Source organism: Phyllobates terribilis, unplaced genomic scaffold (assembly GCF_046119375.1).
Source record: "Phyllobates terribilis strain yellow unplaced genomic scaffold, ASM4611937v1 Scaffold_4__5_contigs__length_816908805, whole genome shotgun sequence".
Classification (NCBI taxonomy): Eukaryota; Metazoa; Chordata; class Amphibia; order Anura; family Dendrobatidae; genus Phyllobates; species Phyllobates terribilis.
This window is the reverse complement of record NW_027362764.1, coordinates 749133052-749155928: the sequence shown is the minus strand read 5'-3', so window position 1 is coordinate 749155928 and position 22877 is coordinate 749133052. Positions and strand designations below refer to the sequence as shown.

The window sequence follows — 22877 nt, the reverse complement described above, 5'->3', positions numbered from 1 at the left end:
CATTCACAATATATGATGTCACAGCTCACCTTCTCCTCCTCCTGTACAATGACTGATAACAACACTATATACATTTGATGATACAGGCTCCTCCATTCACAGTAGGCGATGTCACAGCTCACCACCTCCTCTGGTGCTGTCACAGCACACCACCTCTTCCTCCTGTACAGTGACTGATAACACCTCTATATACAGTTGATGATACAGACTCCACTATTCATAATAGGTGACGTCACAGCTCACCTTCTCCTTCTGTACAATAGATAACACAAAATCTACCATTCACAATAGACAATGTCACAGCATCACAGCTCACCTCCTCCCCTTTACTGCACAATAACGTTTGCTCAGATTAGACGCTCACAAGGCTACTATACAAAATAAAAGGGTCTGAGACAATCTATTGCTGCTAATGTCCATGTGAAGTCTTAAATTAGGCCTAGTGTCTAATGTGAAAATGTAAATATTTTTTTTTTAATTAATTAATTACAGTAAAGTGAAAAATATAAAAAAGACATCTAACATTAAAACTTGATTTAAATAATAGTGACTCTCTGGTAACACATTCCCTTTAGGATCTATGAGACCTGCCATGTTGGACTCGTCATCAGCGACTAATCCTAATGAATTGGATTTTGCGCATTGCTTTGTCACTAGGGGAAATAACATTAGCTTCCCTTTCAGCTCTAAAATGAGAAATTTGTAGAACACGTCTTGCTCCATTAACTCCTCTGAATTTGGTGTTTGTCACACTATTAATGGTCAATGTTAAATTCTATGAGACATCAATAGGAAATCCTTGTAATGAAATATTGTATCATCCTCCGACAATGGTGAAGAAAATGAAATTACAAGACGGCTTCACGGCTGATGTTCAGTGAAAAGACTGCTGTCACAAAGAGCTGATGTCTTAATATACGACACAAGTGAACTATGTGTAAAACATACGACAGATAGAAAAATAAATGGATGTAAGAAAAAGTGATTTTTCTAATATGAGCTGAGTTGCATTAAACATATTATGCCATTTGTGAATTTTTTAGTTAGAAATTTATGAACTTTGCAACATTATTGATAACGCTCCCAAAAAGTCTTTATCAAGAAAAAATGAGGCCAGCAAATAAGAGTCACATTGTGATTGACCCCCGGTGATTATATCCTGGCACACTTATACTTTACCTGGTTCATTGTAAACTGTGCCCAGATCCAGCCTGCATGAGCCAATTAATACACTTCCGATCAGCTTGTTGTGCATAACCTGTAAACAAAAAATTACAAAGACTCAAAATAAGGATTTGCGGCATGTGTTCTTTTTATGATGCAGCAGGTTTTTTTTTTCCACCCAGCATCCCTGGTGGTCTAGAGCAGTGTTTGGGTTAATGTAAACATCCCTGGTCTATGGCAGTGATGAGGTTAATGTAAGCATCTCTGGTCTAGGGAAATTATGGGGTTAATGTAAGCATTCTAGGTGGCCTAGTGTGTTGGGGAGATTAATGTCTGTATTCCTGGTGGGCTAGGAATGAGAAAGACTTAATGAACAGCAAGTGTCACAGTTCCACCCCTCAGTATGTCTAGGATGTATTTACTGTCTGGTGCAGGGGCGTGCTGAAGCTGTCAGTAGTTTGAGTGACAGCTCAGTCATCCGGTCTGGTGCAGGGGCGTGCTGAAGCTGTCAGTAGTTTGAGTGACAGCTCAGTCATCCGGTCTGGTGCAGGGGCGTGCTCAAGCTGTCAGTAGTTTGAGTGACAGCTCAGTCATCCGGTCTGGTGCAGGGGCGTGCTGAAGCTGTCAGTAGTTTGAGTGACAGCTCAGTCATCCGGTCTGGTGCAGGGGCGTGCTCAAGCTGTCAGTAGTTTGAGTGACAGCTCAGTCATCCGGTCTGGTGCAGGGGCGTGCCGAAGCTGTCAGTACTTTGATTGAGACTGGGATCTTTTGTTAATCATACATTAAGTAGAAGACTTTTTTATTTTTTTTTAAATGACTAAAAAATAGATTTGTTGGCCACTTAGTGATGCCTTAGTTCCTTCCCCGTTCCCAACTATGCCTACTTACGAAAGGGGTGTGAATGGGTGTGAAAATGGTGTAAAATATTTTTTGCATGGCCTGTGCCAAAATGTAAAGCTTTTGACACCAGAAAGTTGGGCCATATTGATCACTTGCACTTCACTAAGGCCTTACGTCATTGATAAAGCCCATTGACCACCACTCTCCCGCAAAGATGGCATGCTAGGTAATTATTTTTCGTTTTTTTTACTTAAACGATGTGGTAGAAGGCCAGCAAAGTACCCAATATCGACTTTATGACTCCTTGTTGAAGTTTTTTCTTTAAACACTGGTAGTAAAGAGTATTTAATCTGGTGATACTTACAGATAATTGTATAATTTTGTCAAAAAGTTGTTCTTGTGGCCCAACAAAGTCGAAGACAAAGTACTGGAAAAAAAGTAAGGATGAATGATTCAGAAAAGGAACAAGGTTTATGACATATGTTTATAATGTGTAAGGTACATTACACTGTGTGCAGAATTATTAGGCAAGTTGTATTTTAGAGGATTATTTTTATTATTGATCAACAACTATGTTCTCAATCAACCCAAAAGACTCATAAATATCCAAGCTTAATATTTTTGGAAGTTTGAGTGGGGTTTTTAGATTCGGCTATCTTAGGAGGATATCTGTTTGTGCAGGCATCTATTACTGTTCAGAATTATTAGGCAACTTAATAAAAACCAAATATAATCCAATTTCACTTGTTTATTTTCACCAGGTAAACCAATATGAGTGCACAAAATTTAGAAATAAACATTTCTGACATGCAAAAGCAAAAACCAAAAAAATGAGTGATGAATATAGCCACCTTTCTTTATGATGACACTGAACAGCCTCCATCCATAGATTCTGTCTGTTGCTTGATCTGTTTTTGATCAACATTGCGTGCAGCAGCCACCACAGCCTCCCAGACACTGTTCCCAGAGGTGTACTGTTTTCCCTCCCTGTAGATCTCACATTTTATGATGGACCACAGGTTCTCTATGGGGTTCAGATCAGGTGAACAAGGGGCCCATGTCATTATTTTTTCGTCTTTTAGACCTTCACTGGCCAGCCACGCTGTGGAGTAGTTGGATGCATGTGATAGAGCATTGTCCTGCATGAAAATTATGTTTTTCTTGAACGATACCGACTTCTTCCTGTACCACTGCTTGAAGAAGTGGTCTTCCAGAAACTGGCAGTAGGTCTGGGAGTTGAGCTTCACTCCATCCTCAACCCGAAAAGGTCCCACAAGTTCATCTTTAATGATACCAGCCCAAAACAGTACCCCACCTCCACCTTGCTGGAGTCGGAGTGGAGCTCTCTGCCTTTTATTGATCCAGCCTCTGGCCCATCAAGAGTCACTCTCATTTCATCAGTCCATAAAACCTTTGAAAAATCAGTCTTAAGATATTTCTTGTCCCATTCTTGACGTTTTACCTTATGTTTCTTGTTCAAAGGTGGTCGTTTTTCTGCCTTCCTTACCTTGGCCATGTCCCTGAGTATCGCACACCTTGTGCTTTTTGATACTCCAGTAACGTTGCAGCTCTGAAATATGGCAAAACTGGTGGTGAATGGCATCTTGGCTGCTTCACGCTTGATTTTCCTAAATTCATGGGCAGTTATTTTGCGCCATTTTTGGCCAACACGCTTCTTGCGACCCTGTTGGCTATTTGCCATGAAACGCTTGATTGTTCGGTGATCACGCTTCAAAAGTTTGGAAATTTAAAGACTGCTGCATCCCTCTGCAAGACATTGGACTTTTCAGAGCCCGTCAAATCTCTCTTCTGACCCATTTTGCCAAAGGAAAGGAAGTTGCCTAATAATTAAGCACACCTTATATAGGGTGTTGATGTCATTAGTCAACACCCCTCCTCATTACAGAGATGCACATCAACAGATTTACTTAATTGGTAGTTGGCTCTCAAGCCTATGCAGCTTGGAGTAGGACGACATGTATAAAAAGTATCGAAGTGATCAAAATACTCATTTGCCTAATAATTCTGCACGCGGTGTATAACATTTGCAACATTACAGGCAGGGTCCACACCAGCACTCAGCGGACCTAAGCAAGTGCCTGGTTGCCATATGTTCAACTTGCCCACTTGGCCTTATACACGCTGCATGTATGGAGCGGGCTCACATCTATACTACTCAGTGTTGGCTGTGTTGCACAGCCAGCACCTGAGTCTACTGCTGGGATCAGAGCTATCTCCGATCCCAGCAGTATAACCGCTTAGATGCCACTGTCAATTGGAATAGCGACATTTAAGAGGTTGAAAATCAGGTGCTGATTGGTAGTCATGCAAGCCAGGGACCTTGTAATGTAAAGGCCCCCGTGTCTACCATGTTTGTACATTTATAAAGCCCAGCCTAAGTTTTCCAATACACCGCAATATTACAATATTGCAGTGTATTGTACATCTGATCACCGTTTCAGGGCCCCTTAGAAATCTAAAAATATATATATATTTATATATATACAGTACATATATATAAACATGTATATAAATATACATAAATAAATATATTATACTGTATGTATATATATATATATATATATATATATATATATATATATATATACAGTTGAAACCAGAAGTTTCCATACACTATATAAAAAGACACATCTGCATGTTTTTCTCAATATCTGAAATGAAATCAGAATAAATCTTTCCCGTTTTAGCTCAATTAGGATTACCATAATTTTTAATATTTGCCAAGTGCCAGAATAGCGAGAGAGAGAATGTTTTAAGGCTTTTTTATAATTTACTGCAAAGTCAAAAGTTTACATACACTAAGATTACTATGTCTTTAAACAATTCTGGGCTGCCCATATGATGATGTAATGTGTTTGGAAGCTTCTAATAGGTTTTTTGGCAACATCTGAATTATTTAGAGACACACCTGTGGATGTATTTAAATGCACATCTGAAACACACTGCTTCTTTGTGTAGCATCATGGGAAAGTCTAAAGAAATCAGCCAATATATCAAGAAGAGAATTGTGGACTTGCACAAGTCTGGCTCATCCTTTGGTACAATTTCAAGATACTTAAAGGTGCCTCGTTCATCTGTACAAATAATTATACGCAAGTGCAAACAAGATGGGAATGTCCAGCCACCATACCGCTGAGGAAGGAGACGGGTTCTGTGTCCCAGAGATGAATGTGCTTTGGTCCGACATGTGCATATTAACCCAAGGACAAAAGCAAAAGACCTTGTGAAGATGATGGTGGAAGCTGGTAAGATTCTGTCAAGAACCACAGTGAAACGAGTACTGTATCAACAGGGGTTGAAAGGCCACTCTGCCAAGAAGAAGCCATTACTCCAAGATAAACATAAAAAGCCAGATTAATGTTTGCAAATGCACACAGGAACAAAGACCTTAATTTTTGGAGGCATGTCCTGTGGTCTGATGAAACTAATATTGAACTATCTGGGCATAATTGTCACGGGTGTGTCGCCACGAAGATCGTCACGATTACACAGCCTGACTTCTCGCAGCTGACTTTTTGGTGCTTTGTGTTTTTCGGCAGTGAGGGAGTTAATTCTCTCTCTCTCTGTGCTAGACGAGGTCCAGCCTCGCCCAGCTGCAATCAATGCTGCTGTAGTGAGACTCCTTCAAATGCCTGCTGGTCTGTTAGGGAAGTGTTGGTGAAAGCATTTCATGCAGACTAACAGAGCGGATCGTGGTATTTGGAGTTTCAGAGATAAGTGTATTCGGAGAGTTTTTTCCCTTCCTCGCTTTATCATTTATCTCCTTTCCCGTTGGTGTTCCCTCTGTTGTAGTTGTGTAGTTTTTGTATGCAAGGTGGTTTTGGTTTTTCCCTTGTACTGTCTCGTTCGTCTAAGTACTGTGTGTGGGCATATTATTACTTGTCCCCTTTTGTTGTGATCGGGGTCCTTCTCAGGACTAGATTACTTAGGTGCAGGGATCCTCAGGAGGTAGGGGTTACGCTGGCGGCCTGGACCTCTGTACCTTTAACAGTACCTCCAGGTTGAGGGATTAGTCAGGGCCCCAGCTTAGGGTCAGCTTAGGCCCCCTACCTCCAGTATACAGAGACAGCGTGACATTTTCACCGACCACTTAGTTTTTCTCCAGCTACCATGGATCCAGTAGCCGGTCTAGCTCGGCAGTTGCAGAGTTTGTCCATGGAGCTGGCGGACGTTAGGTCCAAGGTTTTGTATCCTCAGGAGCAAGCCGGACCAGAACCTAAAGTAGCTCTCCCTGACAGGTTCACTGGGGGGCGGGACAAGTTTTTTGTTTTCCGGGAGGCATGCAAGTTGTACTTTCGGCTGCGGCCTCGGTCATCGGGGAGTGAAGAACAAAGGGTGGGAATTGTCATCTCGCTCCTACAAGGGGACCCACAATCTTGGGCGTTCTCTCTTCCCCCGGGCTCCCCGGCTCTCCAGTCAGTGGATAGGTTTTTCGCTGCTCTGGGACTCGTATATGATGACCCAGATCGGATCTCCCTTGCTGAGTCTAAGTTACGTAGGATCCAGCAGGGAGATCGTCCGGCGGAGGAATTCTGTTCGGAGTTCCGTAGGTGGGCCACGGACACCCAGTGGAATGACCCGGCTCTTAGGAGCCAGTTTTGTCAAGGTTTATCCGACAAATTACAGGATGTGTTGGCACAGTATGACTCTCCCGCGTCACTGGAAGCCGCTATGGCCCTTGCTATTCGCGTTGACAGACGGCTTCGGGAGAGGTGCGGGATAACTCTACCCCCTGTGATGACTCCACCTCCTACAAGGTCCCCTCATATGGTGGTTCCCCTGGTCAGTCCAGAGGAGCCTATGCAATTAGGAGGGACATCATTTCGGGGGAGGGGACCGGTGGTGCGCCATAAGACAGGAAGGTGTTTCTTCTGCGGGAGAAAGGGACATTTTATTGGGGGGTGTCCATCCCGTCCCTTGCAGAGTGAAGAGTCGTCGGAAAACTGTTGATCCCAGGTTGTGTGGCGGACGGCAATCTGGGAGTAGGTATTTCGTCCCTAGGTTCGTCTCAGTTTCTCGTACCGGCGGAGGTGGTGGTGGGTACGAGAACTGAGAGGATATCTGTTCTTCTGGATAGTGGGGCCGGGGCTAATCTGGTTGATGCTCGGTTTGCCCGGGTTCAAGGTATGCGATTGAGTGAGTTGGCTAAACCCATCCCCATATTCTCGATCGATGCCAGGCCTCTCGGTCAGGGAAGTTTTTTGCAAGCTGTGCATGACGTAAAACTTCAAGTGGGGGCGATACATAAAGAACTGTTGTCTTGCTACGTGTTGGAGGGTCTTCCCACTCCTATAGTGTTGGGCCTTCCTTGGTTAACTAAGCATAACCCGGTTATTAATTGGCAAACCAGAGAGATAAGCCATTGGAGTAAATTCTGTAATAAAAACTGCATGAACACGGTCATCGGTGCGGTTACTCCTTGGGTCTTACCTCCATTTCTGGCGGACTTTGAGGATGTATTCTCGGAGAAAGGGTGTCAGGAACTACCTCCTCATCGCGAGTATGACTGTTCTGTAAAACTGCTCCCTGAGGCCAAGTTACCTAAAGCTAGGTTGTATAACCTTTCTGGTCCTGAGAGGCAGGCCATGAAGGATTATATTTCAGAAAGTCTGGCTAAGGGGCATATTAGACCTTCATCTTCACCGGTGGCTGCGGGGTTCTTCTTTGTTAAGAAGAAAGATGGAGGCCTACGCCCTTGCCTGGATTTCCGTGAACTTAATCGGATTACGGTCCGAGATCCGTATCCGCTCCCACTTATTCCCGATCTCTTTAATCAGATCGTGGGCGCCAAATGGTTCTCTAAGTTGGATCTCAGGGGGGCGTACAATCTGATTAGGATGAAGGAGGGGGATGAGTGGAAGACGGCGTTTAACACTCCGGAGGGGCATTATGAGAACCTTGTCATGCCATTCGGTCTGACTAATGCCCCGGCGGTGTTCCAACACTTTGTTAATGACATTTTTCGCCGCCTGGTGGGACAGTTTGTTGTCATATATCTGGATGATATCTTAATTTACTCGCCGGATCTGGTGTCTCATCAGGAGCACGTTAGGCAGGTGTTACAGATCTTGCGGGATAATAAACTGTATGCCAAATGGGAAAAGTGTGTGTTCGCCGTACAGGAACTCCAGTTTTTAGGCTTCCTGGTTTCAGTGTCCGGTTTTCGTATGGACCCTGGGAAAGTGCGGGCAGTTCTTGAGTGGGATCGGCCAGAGAATCTTAAGGCACTACAACGTTTCCTGGGGTTTGCTAATTATTACCGGAAGTTCATTCGTAATTTCTCGTCCATGGTTAAGCCTCTCACAGACATGACTAAAAAGGGGACGGATTTTTCTAGGTGGTCTGACAAGGCTTGTCAAGCATTCTCCTCCTTGAAAAAATGTTTTGCCTCGGCACCCATACTCATTCAACCTGATGCGTCACAGCCATTCATTGTAGAGGTAGACGCTTCCGAGGTAGGGGTGGGAGCAGTATTGTCACAAGGTTCGTCCCCTGGTAAGTGGCATCCGTGCGCCTTTTTCTCTAAAAAATTGTCGTCCGCTGAGAGGAATTACGATGTCGGCAATAGGGAACTCTTGGCCATTAAGTTAGCTTTTGAGGAGTGGCGCCATTTTTTGGAGGGGGCAGTCCATCCGGTCACCGTCATCACCGATCACAAGAACCTGCTATATCTGGAGTCCGCGAAACGTCTGAATCCCAGACAAGCTAGGTGGTCATTGTTTTTTACCAGGTTTAATTTTGTCGTTACATATCGTCCTGGGTCAAAAAATGTAAAGGCGGATGCCTTATCTCGTAGTTTCCCTGGGGCCGGGAATACGGACGACCCGATTCCTATCCTTCAGGAGGGGGTGGTGGTTTCGGCAGTATGCTCTGAGCTGGAGGAGGAGGTATTGGAGGCTCAGGGGGACGCCCCTGTTGGACCTCCGGGGAGACTGTTTGTTCCAGATCAGTTGCGACAAAAGGTGATCGAGGCACACCATAATTCAGTTTTTGCAGGACACCCGGGGAGTAAAGCAACTGTGGATCTCCTCTAGCGTCGGTTTTGGTGGCCTAACTTACATAAGGAGGTGGTAACTTTTGTCGCGTCCTGTGGGGTTTGTGCGCGCTCTAAGACCTCACATACCCGTCCGTCTGGGGCCCTCTTACCTTTGAAGATCCCGGAGCGTCCTTGGACTCATCTGTCTATGGACTTTATTACGGACCTCCCTCCATCTTCGGGTAAAACGGTCATACTCGTTGTAGTGGACAGGTTCAGCAAGATGGCACATTTTATCGCTCTTCCTGCTCTCCCTAATGCTAAAACTCTTGCGCAGGTGTTCATTGGGGAGATTGTGAGGCTTCACGGGGTACCCTCCGAGGTGGTGTCTGATCGGGGGTCTCAGTTTGTGTCCAAGTTCTGGAAGGCGTTTTGTGCACGGCGGGGGATGCATTTGTCGTTCTCATCGGCTTTTCATCCTCAGACCAATGGTCAGACGGAACGAATGAACCAGAGCTTGGAGACATATCTCCGGTGTTTTGTGTCAGAGAACCAGGAGGACTGGGCTTCTTTCTTACCTCTGGCAGAGTTTGCTCTTAATAATAGGCGGAGCGAGTCCACTGGTAAGTCCCCGTTTTTTGGGGCATATGGTTTTCACCCCCAGTTTTGTACTTTCAGTAGGGGGGGCTCTTCGGGGGTTCCTGAGGAGGAACGATTTTCCTCATCACTCGCTTCAGTATGGAGAGGGGTACTGAAGAATCTGAATACTATGGGGAACCGATACAAACGTATGGCTGATAGGAGGAGAGTGTCTGGTCCGGACCTAAGTGTGAACGATCGGGTATGGTTGTCTACCAGGAATATAAAACTTAAGGTTCCCTCCTGGAAACTGGGTCCCAGGTTCATCGGGCCGTACAGAATCAGTTCTATAATTAATCCGGTGGCATTCCGTCTTGACCTCCCCCCTACGTTTAAAATTCACAACGTGTTCCACAGATCGTTGCTTAAGAGGTATGTGGCGCCGGTGGTACCGTCACCTTTACCTCCGCCTCCAGTGGTGGTCAATGGTAACTTGGAGTTCCAGGTATCGAGGGTCATCGATTCACGCTTTAATCGCCGGTCCCTTCAGTACCTGGTTCATTGGAAAGGGTATGGTCCTGAGGAGAGGATGTGGGTTCCTGCGTTGGATATTAACGCAGACCGATTAGTTCGGGCCTTCCACACGACTCACCCGGATAAACCTGGCCCTGAGGGTCCGGAGGCCCCTCGTAGAAGGGGGGGTACTGTCACGGGTGTGTTGCCACGAAGATCGTCACGATTACACAGCCTGACTTCTCGCAGCTGACTTTTTGGTGCTTTGTGTTTTTCGGCAGTGAGGGAGTTAATTCTCTCTCTCTCTGTGCTAGACGAGGTCCAGCCTCGCCCAGCTGCAATCAATGCTGCTGTAGTGAGACTCCTTCAAATGCCTGCTGGTCTGTTAGGGAAGTGTTGGTGAAAGCATTTCATGCAGACTAACAGAGCGGATCGTGGTATTTGGAGTTTCAGAGATAAGTGTATTCGGAGAGTTTTTTCCCTTCCTCACTTTATCATTTATCTCCTTTCCCGTTGGTGTTCCCTCTGTTGTAGTTGTGTAGTTTTTGTATGCAAGGTGGTTTTGGTTTTTCCCTTGTACTGTCTCGTTCGTCTAAGTACTGTGTGTGGGCATATTATTACTTGTCCCCTTTTGTTGTGATCGGGGTCCTTCTCAGGACTAGATTACTTAGGTGCAGGGATCCTCAGGAGGTAGGGGTTACGCTGGCGGCCTGGACCTCTGTACCTTTAACAGTACCTCCAGGTTGAGGGATTAGTCAGGGCCCCAGCTTAGGGTCAGCTTAGGCCCCCTACCTCCAGTATACAGAGACAGCGTGACAATAATGACCATCATTACGTTTGGAGAAAAAAGGGAGAAGCTTGAAAGTCTAAGAACACCATCCCAACTGTGAAACACGGGGGTGGAAACATCATGTTGTGGGATTGTTTTGCTGCAAGAGGGACTGTTGCACTTCACAAAATAGATGGCATCATGAGAAAAGAAGATTATGTGACAATACTGAAGCAACATCTCAAAACATCAGCCAGGAAGTTAAAGCTTGGGCAGAAATGTGTCTTCCAAATGTACAATGACCCGAAGCAAACAGCCAAAATGGTAACAAAGTGGCTTAAGGATAATAAAGTCACTGTTTTGCAGTGGCCATCACAAAGCCCTGATCTCAATCCTATTGAAAATTTATGGGCAAAGTTGAAAAGGCAGGTGCTAGCTAGGCGACCTACAAACCTGGATCAGTTACACCAGTTTTGTCAGGAGGAATGGGCCCAAATTCCGACCAACTATTGTGAGAAGCTTGTGGTAGGATATCCCAAATGTTTGACCCAAGTCATTCATTTAAGGGAAATGGTACCAAATACTAATGAAATATATGGAAACTTTTAACTTTGCAGTAAGTAATAAAAATGCCTTTAAACATTCTCTGTCTCTCATTATTCTGGCATTTGGCAAATATTAAAAATTATGGTAATCCTAATTGACCTAAAAAAGAAAAGGTTTATTCTGATTTCATGTTAGATATTGAGAAAAACATATGACGCGCCCCCTGGGCCGTGGGGTACTCGGTGGCGGGCCGGTCGGTGCAGGGGATGTCACAGTGGCAGTGACCCGGTCCGTGACCAAGGGCGGTCAATAAAAGGGGATTATAGTTTTTATAGTTTAATGTTCGTGACGCCACCTGTGGTATGCGGCTATATGGAGCCGCCGCTGTGGGGCAGATCCTCTGGAGCTGATGGTGACGCAGCAGAGTTGGTTCAGCTCTCCACAGGCAGAGCTTAGCTCCAGGGCAGGAAGTGGTGATGTTATAGATGTTGCTGTGCAGTATAGTGCAGGTGATGGCGCAGATAATGACCAGTCCACAACTTAATGGCAGCTTCCTCTTAGCTTAACTTGGGGTTATTAGGCAGACTGGGGCACGTGTACTAGCTCGTAGTAGAGGTCCGGGCCGCCTGGAAGCAAGTTGGGAATCCACCTCGCCAGGTGAAGTTGTAGGCCTTCCCTTTTGCGCTACCTCTTTGGCCCTGATGCTTGTAGCTATGCTGCGGCCCTCGTCCCTGAGTAAAACGTCTTTGCGCTCACCCGTATGGCAGGCAGCTCGGGCCTTCCTGGAGTGTCGCTCCCACGTGGTGGTGCTGGGCCCTATGTGCTGCGGAGCCTCCGGGCGTCTGATGGGGCCAGGAAACCTGCAGTCTTCTGCCCTCCAGTTTTTGCTGCTGGGGCTTCAGTGCCCCACAACCTCAGACTCCGGTGTCCGGTTCTTCTACGCTCCTTTCTGGGGCGAGCTGCCGTGCAGCTCCACTCCCCAGGTCTTTCCTCTTCGCTCTCCTGTATTCAACTCCTTTCACTAACTCTAACCCCGCCTCCGGATTCCAGTTGCTAAGGGGAGGAGCTCCCCTTGCTGGTCTGGAGCCAGGAAAGTGTTGCATGCTAGTATACCTGACTAGGGGACCCCTGCTTGCTTCCAGGCATGGCATCACCCCTTGTGAGGGAGGCAATGCCACAGTGGAAACCGGACTCCTGGGGTGCCACACATACACTGTATAAAAAGACACATATGCATGTAAACTTCTGGTTTCAACTGTATATAATATACACACACAGTATATGTTCAATCATCACCCCTTTTCTGGAACATAAATATAATCTAATAAGTATAATCTAAAAAAAATTTAAAAAAATTGCAAATTTGATATCATCATGCGCATAACATATAAAATATATAACATTTTAAAATCTCTAAAATAAAAATTGGCAGAATTGCTGTTTTTTGGTCACTTTGCCTCCCTAAAAAAGTGGAATAAACAAAGATCAGAAAGTTGTTTGGACCCCAAAATGGTAATGATAAAAACTAACATTTGTATGAATCAAAATATAAAAAAAATTTATCGCTCTTGAAGGCGAGGAGGAAAAATAGAAAGGAAAGAGGAGCCCTCTGTGACTCGATCACCCAAAGGCCTACACCTGGAGCCGGCCCTGATTATGTGTGAGGAGACACAGCTTCCTGAGATCACAAAGGATCCCTTTTTAGTACACCCTCAGCATAACCCAGATAATCATTGACCGCCTACACTCAAAGGACCCTGATATCTGATTAGGTTTGCCGGCAATATTGAGGCTATTGCAGTCTGATCTATATTGTCTAAAAATCAGCAAATTATAATCCCAGGTCCACTCTGGTAAAAAACTGATTGATACACCATATTTTCCTAGCATTGGCCTGGTCACTGTATTATCCTCCCCCCCAGCTAGGCCTTAACTCTGTTGCCCATAGCAACCAATCAGAAAGCAGCTTTCATTTTATTAAAGCTGATTAAGAAATGAAAGCTGAGCTCTAATTGGTCGCTATGAGCGACCAAGTCAGTTCTCCTTTTAGACAGTTTTGATAACTAGGCCGAGTGTATAAGTTATGTCTGAAGTGTCCAAGTTAGTATAACAGAAGGGCAACATGGCACTCACCTCATTGTAAAAGGGGGCATTTGTTCCTTCTTTGACAGTGGTTTGTTTCTTTTCATCCCCGATCTCAATGATCACCACAGGGTCAATGTTTTCTCCAATCAGTTGCCGGGCTTCTGTTATGGTTATGGCAATCTACAGGGGGTACACGGCCACACAATTATGTACCAATTAGCCCATGTAGGCCCATCTCTGTAACTGGTGTCCTGAATTTAGGATTTCCTGGGGGAACTTACCTGATAGGTTTGAATTCTCGTTTCTCCGTCGTGAATCTTGGATTCTAGCTTGGCTCTAAGGAATTAACCAGATAGCAATCATTATAGAAACATTATACATGTATATATATATATACATATTTACATAAAAATATACAGTACTGTGCTAAAGTTTTAGGCAGGAGAAGAAAAAATGCTGCAAAGTAAGAAGCTTTCCAAAATAAAAGTGTTAATAGTTTATCTGTATCAATTAACAAAACACATTAGTCATTAACTGAAACAGAAACAGCTGTTTCGACATTTAAAACTGGGTAAGGATCAGTCAAACTCTTCCACAATGGTGAGGTTGTTGTAGACCGTTTCATGTCACAGGTCATACACCATGGCTAGTCTGCACACAGAAACAAGACACAAGGTAGTTATACTGCATCAGTCAGGTCTTTCTCAGTGAAAAATTTCAAAGTATACTGAGGTGTCAAGCTCAGAAGCGCAACAAATTAGCAATGTTGAGGACTATAGACACAGTGGTCACCCAATGAGTGCTTTTCAAGTCTAAGGGCTCCGATTCTTTATTCTTTTACACCTTTTTTTGTAAAAAAAAAAAAATTCTATTTGATGCAATTTTATATTTGTGCCAAGTTCCTTATTGCATTTGTGCCATTTACACACAAGTCTTTTTTAGTCCTCGCCATCTTTTGGGGTTTTCTCAACAAATGTGGGTGTGATTTTCATTTTTTTTCTAGCTAATTCATTGTTTGTGACTTTTTTAATTATCAGAAAATGTTTGCACAATGGAACTTCAGTACCCTAGTGGAATAAGAAATCTGTACCTCTTTGTTGCCCAGTTGAAGATTAACATGCAACATTTTAACGCTTACGGAAAGGATCATGCAACATTTTACTCTAAAGAGGTGCAAAATGGTGTATCTTATTATTTGCGCCAAATTCATTAAAAAAATTGTGCATCATTTTGATGAATTTGGCACTAAGTCTATCAGCGAAAAACAGAGAGACAAAGCAGAGAAACAACTTACAAAGATTCAATTGATAAATCGGGGGAGTGTAGAATTAAAACAATTTTGGACTTAAAGGGTTGGTTCCAAAAAACAAGTTATACCCTATCCATAGGATAAGATAAAACTTGTTGTCGCTGGGGTTTAGACTAATGTGGCCCTCAGCATTTCCAAGAACAGGGCTCAGGAATCTCATCCTGAATGAAGCGAAGGTTCGCATGGGGCGGCCAGCTGAAACAGAGTACAGAATTCAGCTTTCTCCAACAGTCCCATAGACAATGAAGGAGGTAGAGATCGTTCACTTGGATCTCCACTCCATTGGGGCCAGTGTTCTGGAGCCCCATTCTTTTGATTACTGCGAGTCTCAGCCATCAGACCCCAGTGATCAACAAGTTATCCCCTATCCAATGGATAAGGCATATCTTTTTGTTGGGGGTGGGGGGGTGGGGTGGAGTAGAGGTATGAAGGGATAACCCTTTTGAGGAATCCCACAAGAAATTGTTGGTTTTTCATCACTTTTTACTTTTACAATATATGTGTTCTTATGTTTTGTGGTTCTACTTTCTTTGCTACATTGGAGTATATACTGTACAAAATGGGGTTTCAATTTGATTTTTAGAGCATATGTGCAAAACAATGATGCTTGGGAAAATCATACATACCTTTTCCTTTGCATGGCGGAAGACAGAGAAGTACTGGAGAGTGAGAGGTCAGTGAGTAGACTCTCATTGCTGCCGCCCAGACTGCTCCCAGGAACGTCGCCATGTGTGCTGTCTGTATCATCAAGTCTACCTGATCACATGGAAAAACACACAATAAAACATGTTAATATAAGATATAGTAAAAAAAAATTAAAAAACCTGGGCAGAGACGGACTCCAATAAAGTCAGTGGGGTCAATCAGCATAGAGTTTGTTTTGGTAAAATAGAGACGTTTAGGTACTGCCCTAGGTTCCACCAAAACTGGACAGCATTGCACACTTTTGGGTGGAGTTTACTTTACCACTTTTGCCCATAGATTATAAATTCCTGAGCGGTCCACATTTTACTCTGCACTGATGTTTTAAAATGTCATTGCAGAGTATAGCAGCTGCACAAGATCGTGCAGCTTTGAGATCAGGCATACGGCTGTCAGACACATGCGAGCTCCATATTGAAAAGGCAGAGACGGTTTAAAGATGCAAAAATTATTTGAATATGAGAACAATCTTTACAGCTCTTTAAACTGTATGTATGAAAAAACTCATTCAGGAATAGGGGTAAATGGCCACGTCTTGAACTGGTTAAACCATTTCAGAATGGAAGACTTTTTAATTTTACAGGACTGTTTCTAAAAATTTCGGATGATCTCATTGTTATTTTGGACTATAACTCTGTCATAGCCATGGCTCCATTATGGAAGCCAGTAAGTTATTGGGAACAGGTGCATTTTTGGGGGTTCTGATCACCAATTGTACAGTGAACTACACAGTCCCATTTACTTGAATGGATCTGTGTTGCAGTTTTCTGCAAAGTTTGTATCTGGATCTGACATACTGCAGGGAAATGTGCCACCATTTTGACATATTCCCGATCAACGGTGACCTCAGAAGTTGCCTTCCTTCAACACAAATTAAAAATTAATCATATCTTTGAACACTTTTTTTCTACACTTCTTGCAAAATATTTTTGTGGTTTTGTAACTTGTGACAGTAGGAACCAGGATCACAGTCTGTTACCATAAATTACAGCATTATCTGAGAACAGCAATGTGAGAAGCTGAGAAGAAAGGACTCCAGCATTGACTGTCATGAGGTTCAGCTACCAGAGGATTGCCAATCCCAGACCTTACAGAAGGAGTGTATGTACATGTATGAGGTATTCGAGAGGGTGAGCCGTGAAAGCTTATACCTGTACTAACACATAGAAACAAACTGTGTTGTTGCTATTCTCTGTTCCTCTCTTTTTGTGTTGTAGTCTTTTGGGCTTTTTAAGTGGTCTTCATGTAGATGGCCACAAAGAAGAGTTGAAGATTACGCCCACTTGGCTAACAACACTAGATTTACATACAGGGAAGAGGAGGCCATATCTCAGGAATGGAGAGGCGGCGCAGGAAGAAGAGAAAAACATACCGGATTCAGGAGAACAGCGGCATTTACACCAGGTAACAAAATTACATATTTATGGCAAATGACATGTTGTTTTTACAATAAAAGATGGGGCTGATTTTCAGTAGGAGGCACAGTCACAAGTTAAGTGAACAAAGAACTCCTAGTGTGCTATCCCTCTGTAATTATTACTGTCACAGTATGCAGGGTTTAGAGTATGACTTGACCAACCACTTGGTGGCGCTATAAACTGATCATTTTTTGTACTGTGCATTTTCACAGACAATACTATGTAACTGAGAAGGAATGAATGGGAGGATTATAGGGAAACTCCTGTGTTATTACATTTAATCTCCTGTGAAATTCTCAGCAGTGATTGAATTTCTCTGGAGGAAATAAAACGGAGGCACAATCTTGATCTGGGTCTATTGTGAGTTTTTCTGTGTTTGATTACTAGGCCTTACCTAGTGCGCCCTTGTTTGCAAATGTCAATCCTTTGTCACTCTTCTTTTTTTTCTTCAAGTGCAGCCCAGAGAACAGACCCTTCCTGCAGAGAGAGGGAGGGAGAGACGTATGAAAGGCAATGATGATGTTGTATTGTGCAGTTTGCATTATTAACCCTTTCTTTTACATTTTAAACTTTCTTTTAGCTCGGAGCAACTTTGAATTATAAAGTAGAAAAACAGTCTAACTAATAAAATAATAGTAATCTCCTATTATATCCATTCTGTAAATATATCCCTTATCACTTACAGTGGCATGTAAATGTTTGGGCACCCCTGGTAAAAAAAATACTGTTATTGTGAACAGTTAAGCAAGTTGAAGATGAAATGACCTCTAAAAGGCCTAAAGTTAAAGATGACACATTTCCTTTATATTTTTTGGCAAAAATATATCTATTTTGTTATTTTTTACATTTTAAAAATTACAAAAAGGAAAGTGGACTGATGCAAAAGTTTGAGCACCCTTGGAGATTTGTGTTCTCAGATAACTTTGACCAAGGTTTCAGACTTTAATTAGTCTGTTAGGATTATGGCTCATTCATTATCATCGTTAGGAAAGGCCGGTGATGCAAATTTCCCAGCTTTATAAAAACCCAGCCTCTTCTAACCTTGTGCCAAAAAACTGCAGCTTTGGGTGCTGCTAAGCAGTTGCCCAGTACTCTGAAAATGAAAATCGTGGAGGCCCACAAAGCAGGAGAAGGCTATAAGACGATAGCTAAGCATTTTAAGTTGCCCTTTCCTCACTTCAAAATGTAATTAAGAAATGGTAGTTAACAGGAGCAGTGGAGGTCAAGATTAGGTCTGGAAGACCAAGCAAAATTTCAGTGAGAGCTGCTTGTAGGATTGCTAAAGAGGCAATTAAGATCCCCCTCTTGACTGCAAAAGATCTTCAGAAAGATTTAGCAGACTCTGGAATTGTGGTACATTGCTCTACTGTTCAGAGACACCTGCACAAATATGGCCTTCATGGAAGAGACATCAGAAGAAAACGTCTCCTGCGTCCTCACCATAAATTCAGCATTAGAACTATGCAAAAGAACATCTAAACAAGCCAGATGCATTTTAGAAACAAGTCCTGTGGACCAATGAGGTTAAAATAGAACTCTTTGGCCACAATGATCAAAAGGTATATGTGGAGAAAAAAAGCACAGAATTTTAGGAAAAGAACATCTTAGTAACCATTAAGCACAGGGGTGGATCAATCATGCTTTGGGGTTGTGTTGCAGCCAATGGCACGGGGAACATTTCACGGGTAGAGCAAAGAATGGATTCGATGCCATTTTAACAAATTCTGGATGCAAACATAACACCATCTGTAATAAAGCTGCAGTTGAAAAGAGGATGGCTTCAACAAATGGATAATGATCTTAACACACATCAAAATCCACAATAGACGACCTCAAAAGGAGCAAGCTGAAGGTTTTACAATTGCCCTCACAGTCCCCTGATCTGAACATCATTGAAAATCTGTGGCTAGACCTCAAAATAGCAGAGAATGCAAGATGACCAAGAATCTCACAGAACTGGAAGAATTTTCCAAGGCAGAATGGATGAAAATCCCTCAAAGAAGAATTGAAAGACTCTTGGCTGGCTACAAAAAGCATTTACAAGCTGTGGTATTTTCAAAAGGGGATGCTACTAGGTACTAACCATGCAGGATGCCCAAACTTTTGCATGTGCCCATTTTCCTTTTTATAATTTTTAAAATGGAAAAGATAAAAATATATAATTTTTATTTGCCTAAAATACAAAGGAAATGTGTCATCTTTAACTTTAGGCCTTTTAGAGATAATTTCTTTGTTAAGTTGCTTAACTGTTTACAATAACAGTAATTTTGACCAGGGGTGCCCAAACTTTTACATGCCACTGTATATAGCACCATCATATGCGGCAACGATGTACAGAGATTGTCACCGTTCCCATATTTCACACACACAAGGGCCAATTTTACAGGAAACTCATCAGTATATGATGGAGAGATGGCCATGATAGCTACCAATCTAACTATCATTCAGCCAACAACCATCTAAGTTGTATGAAAAGCATAAAATGAGCCTGACATGTCCCCAAAAACGTTACTAACCTACAGATATAGGGTTAATCTGCTGGTTAATAGTGTTCCAATGTTGGAACATTCCAATGCTGTAAGCACTTTGATTGACAGCTGGTTCTCCAACGCTCTTGTGTGGTGAGCTGTCAATCAAAGAGCGGGGTACTGAGCGGTGACTGTATCCTCTCCGTTCACGCCTCTATGACTGAAAGCTGGCGACTCCTAGGAAGAAAAAAGTTAACTTCCTCCCAGTAACTGCGCTTTCTGTAAGGCGGCCAGACAGCATTGTAACGCTATTAGGGCTCGCGCACACAACTGATTTTCTCCATGGTTTTCACGGAGAGAACTCGTACCTGTGATATTCCATGAGACTGTAAACATGTCCGATTTTTTTCCACGGTCCGAGGAATAAATTGGAGGTGTCCGATTTTGGTCCAAAGTGGCAAGGCAAGTCTATGTGTCCGTGGAACGAATCAGACCGAACTCGGATGACACTTGCACTTGGATTTTCACGGACTATCAGGAAGGAGAAAGTGGAGAAACTTTTTTTTTTCTCTCCACATACAAGAAAAACTGATGACACTCTGATCAATTTCTGATCAGAATAATCAGTCCATTTTTCCCATTGTGGAAGGCGGTGTGCTGTTTGTCACGTAAACAAATTAGTTTCGGCAGAGCCTGTTGCCGCTTCACCAAGGCAGTGCTGCAGTGCTTCCAGCTTGCGACTGATATGGACGACATGCTCCGAGATGACAATTTGGAGATGAAGGCTGAGGAGGAGGTGGGTGCAGGAACTGGTGGAGGAAACCCTGATGGAACTAGGGCCCGCAATTCTCATACTAGAAGCATTATCTGCCATCCAACCCACCACCTGTTTGCACTGTTCTGGCTTCAAGAATGGTGTCCCACGCCCCCATGCAAACTGGGACAGGAAGTTAGGTCTCGTGGATGAGCGTGCTTGTTGTGCTCCCACCGTAGGCAATTTCACCTGACTCACAGCTTCGGGCTCTGCGTGCACCATCAGCAGCATGTCCACTTCCCCGCCCCTTACCGCACGCCTTGCACATTTAAAAGTAGTTATATTATATATGCCTGCAAAATTTCAATTATTAATAAGGAAAAGAAAAATATGCAGCCCTGAAAAGGACTTTTCTTTTAATGATGCAACAGCGGTATACAAGTACTGCAATAGAAATATTAAACACAGCCTATATGCCTCTAATCCAAAACTATACCTCCGCAACCAGCTATCACTACACTGAATGCAGGTAACAGCGGTTTTGCTAGAGAAAGGAAAGTATGCAGCCCTGAAAAGGATTTTTCTTTTAATGGTGCAGCAGCGCTATACAAGCACTGCAATAGCAATATTAAACACAACCTATATGCCTGCTCTAAAATAAACTCTCCCTCCTATAACAACTCTCCCTGAACTACTTCCAGAGGAGCATGTGCCGAGCATTGCATCACCGGGTCTTATATAAGACCCGATGGTGCAATGCGACCTGCCAATCACAGTAATTCCAGTAGCCAACATTGCTACAGCATAACCGTGTATGGCGGGCAATCCCTGGATGTTCATTTGCTGTCTAAGAGGTGCAAAACATGCAGGGAGAGGACTCGAGCATGGTGCTACTTGATCGAGTAACGAATGTACCCAAGCAGCCCACGCTCCCTTATCACCAGAGAGGACCGTTTTTTTAAGTCTGAAAATGAGTTTCCTTTACGTATTGGCAACCTATAGAATAGTTAATATTTTGCTTGCCTTCCAGCGCAGATACATTTCGCCTCTCGTCGTGCCAAGCACGTAAGCGATTCTGATAAGTCCTATGATCAATTACAGAAGCACCGCATTGTGTCTGCCCCTGGATGACCCGGCAGAGGCATTTGGAAGGATCTGTCAAAACATTTGGCCCCGGATAAGAACTAAGTATGGTTAATTGATTGTACTTGTACAGGCCAATCAACTGATGATACCATCTGTGCCTGGCTAGCACAGATGCCCATCTGTATCATTATTAAGGGCCGGCATATGCGTCTTATAGATACTCATTATTACTTATCTGCCTTAATGGATATTCAAGTGCAGAAAATGCAGCAAGAAAGGTTTATGTTAAGTAATGCATTAGTAAAAGGGCATCTACCCAGTAAATAGTATTCTTGGGTAACTCAGGTGTCCTAGATCCACAGAAGAGGTCCAAGTTCTCACGCTATACCAAGTGTTCCCATTATTCCCCAGCTGAGTATTAATAAAATAGTAATGTCCATAAGACATTACTAGTAAGGATGAGCGGACTCGTGGAAGTTCGGGTTCTGGTACCTGACCAGAACTTTAGTCCAAACCAGAACTGCACCTGAACTTGAACCTGAACCTGAACCCCATTGAAAACAATGGGAACCCGAACTTTGGAACTGGAAAATTTTCTCCCTCTCTCATCACATCTTTATTTTTTTTCTTTTTGATTATTAGGGCAGCCATATTGCTCTGAACATAAAAAAAATACTAAGTCAAAAAAGCACTCCATGCTGATAAGTACAAGTAGTGACTTGTGCCAGACAAAAGATTATCATTTCAATTGGTAATCCCATTATTTAACCCCTCAATGACCGCCAATACGCCTTGTTACTGACCTCAGGAATGATAAAATAGTGCCCCCCACCCCATTCAACAAGCAAAAATGCAGTAAGTGTCAGATGAGTTCTTAGCAAGCTTCCACTGGTATCGGCCACGATTGATATTAGCACCGATCGTGGCCATTTAACAGCTTAAATGCTGCGATCGATAGCGACAGCGGCATTTCAATGGTTAACAGAGGTAGGGGGTTCCCTACTTTAACCCAATTGCCACCCCACAAACACAGGTTATGGTCGCCTCTTACATGTCAAGGATGTTAGCAATATTTTGGTGGGAAAAAAATTTAATTTATTCCACTTTATGTTAATTTCTGCAAGGCATCTGAAGGGTTAACAAAGATCCCGACAGCAGTTTTGCATACTATGAGGGGTGCAGTTTTTAAGATGGTATCACTTTGGGGGATTTTACAATATATGGACCCTCAAAGTCACTTCAAAGTTGAATAAATCTATAATAAAATCAGTTTTGAAAAAAAACTTTTCACCCTTCACCCTTCTAAAATCCAAATAAAATAAAAAAAACACTTCACTTGCATTTTGAAAACTTTTCTTATTCATTTCAATGGAAAAGCCACTTGGCTGTTTACACAATGTGCTTTTTCTGAATTTGTTTTCAACAAGGGTTTGAAAACCTCACCATGGAAAAAAAACACTTCAGGAAAATAAAAAAGTCTCCCATGTAGCGGAAATGCAGCAATTTTTCCCACTGCGTTTTTGTTTTAGCAAAAAATTAACTGCATTTAAGGCTATGTTCACACATGTTGGGTTTTTCAGCATCACAAATCTGCAGCAAAACCTGATCTCTGGCAGGAAATCAGCTGCGTCAAAAAACGCAGGTTTT

At 43.1% G+C, this 22877-nt stretch overlaps 1 protein-coding gene across 3 annotated transcripts in view; it reads right to left on the bottom strand.

The window, feature by feature from the left end:
- FER1L6 (fer-1 like family member 6) overlaps window positions 1-22877 on the bottom strand; it is a 217004-nt gene that overhangs the window by 145508 nt on the left and 48619 nt on the right. For 2 of the 3 annotated variants that reach the window (XM_073679859.1, XM_073679860.1), the window contains exons 2-7: window positions 17317-17399; window positions 15429-15558; window positions 13775-13829; window positions 13542-13673; window positions 2369-2431; window positions 1180-1258 (exon numbers count right to left, since the gene is read on the bottom strand). In XM_073679859.1, coding sequence (XP_073535960.1) covers window positions 1180-1258; window positions 2369-2431; window positions 13542-13673; window positions 13775-13829; window positions 15429-15558; window positions 17317-17399 — 542 coding nt within the window. Of the gene's footprint in view, window positions 1-1179; window positions 1259-2368; window positions 2432-13541; window positions 13674-13774; window positions 13830-15428; window positions 15559-17316; window positions 17400-19758; window positions 19922-22877 lie in introns of all 3 variants that reach the window. The other variant, XM_073679861.1, reaches the window with a different exon arrangement.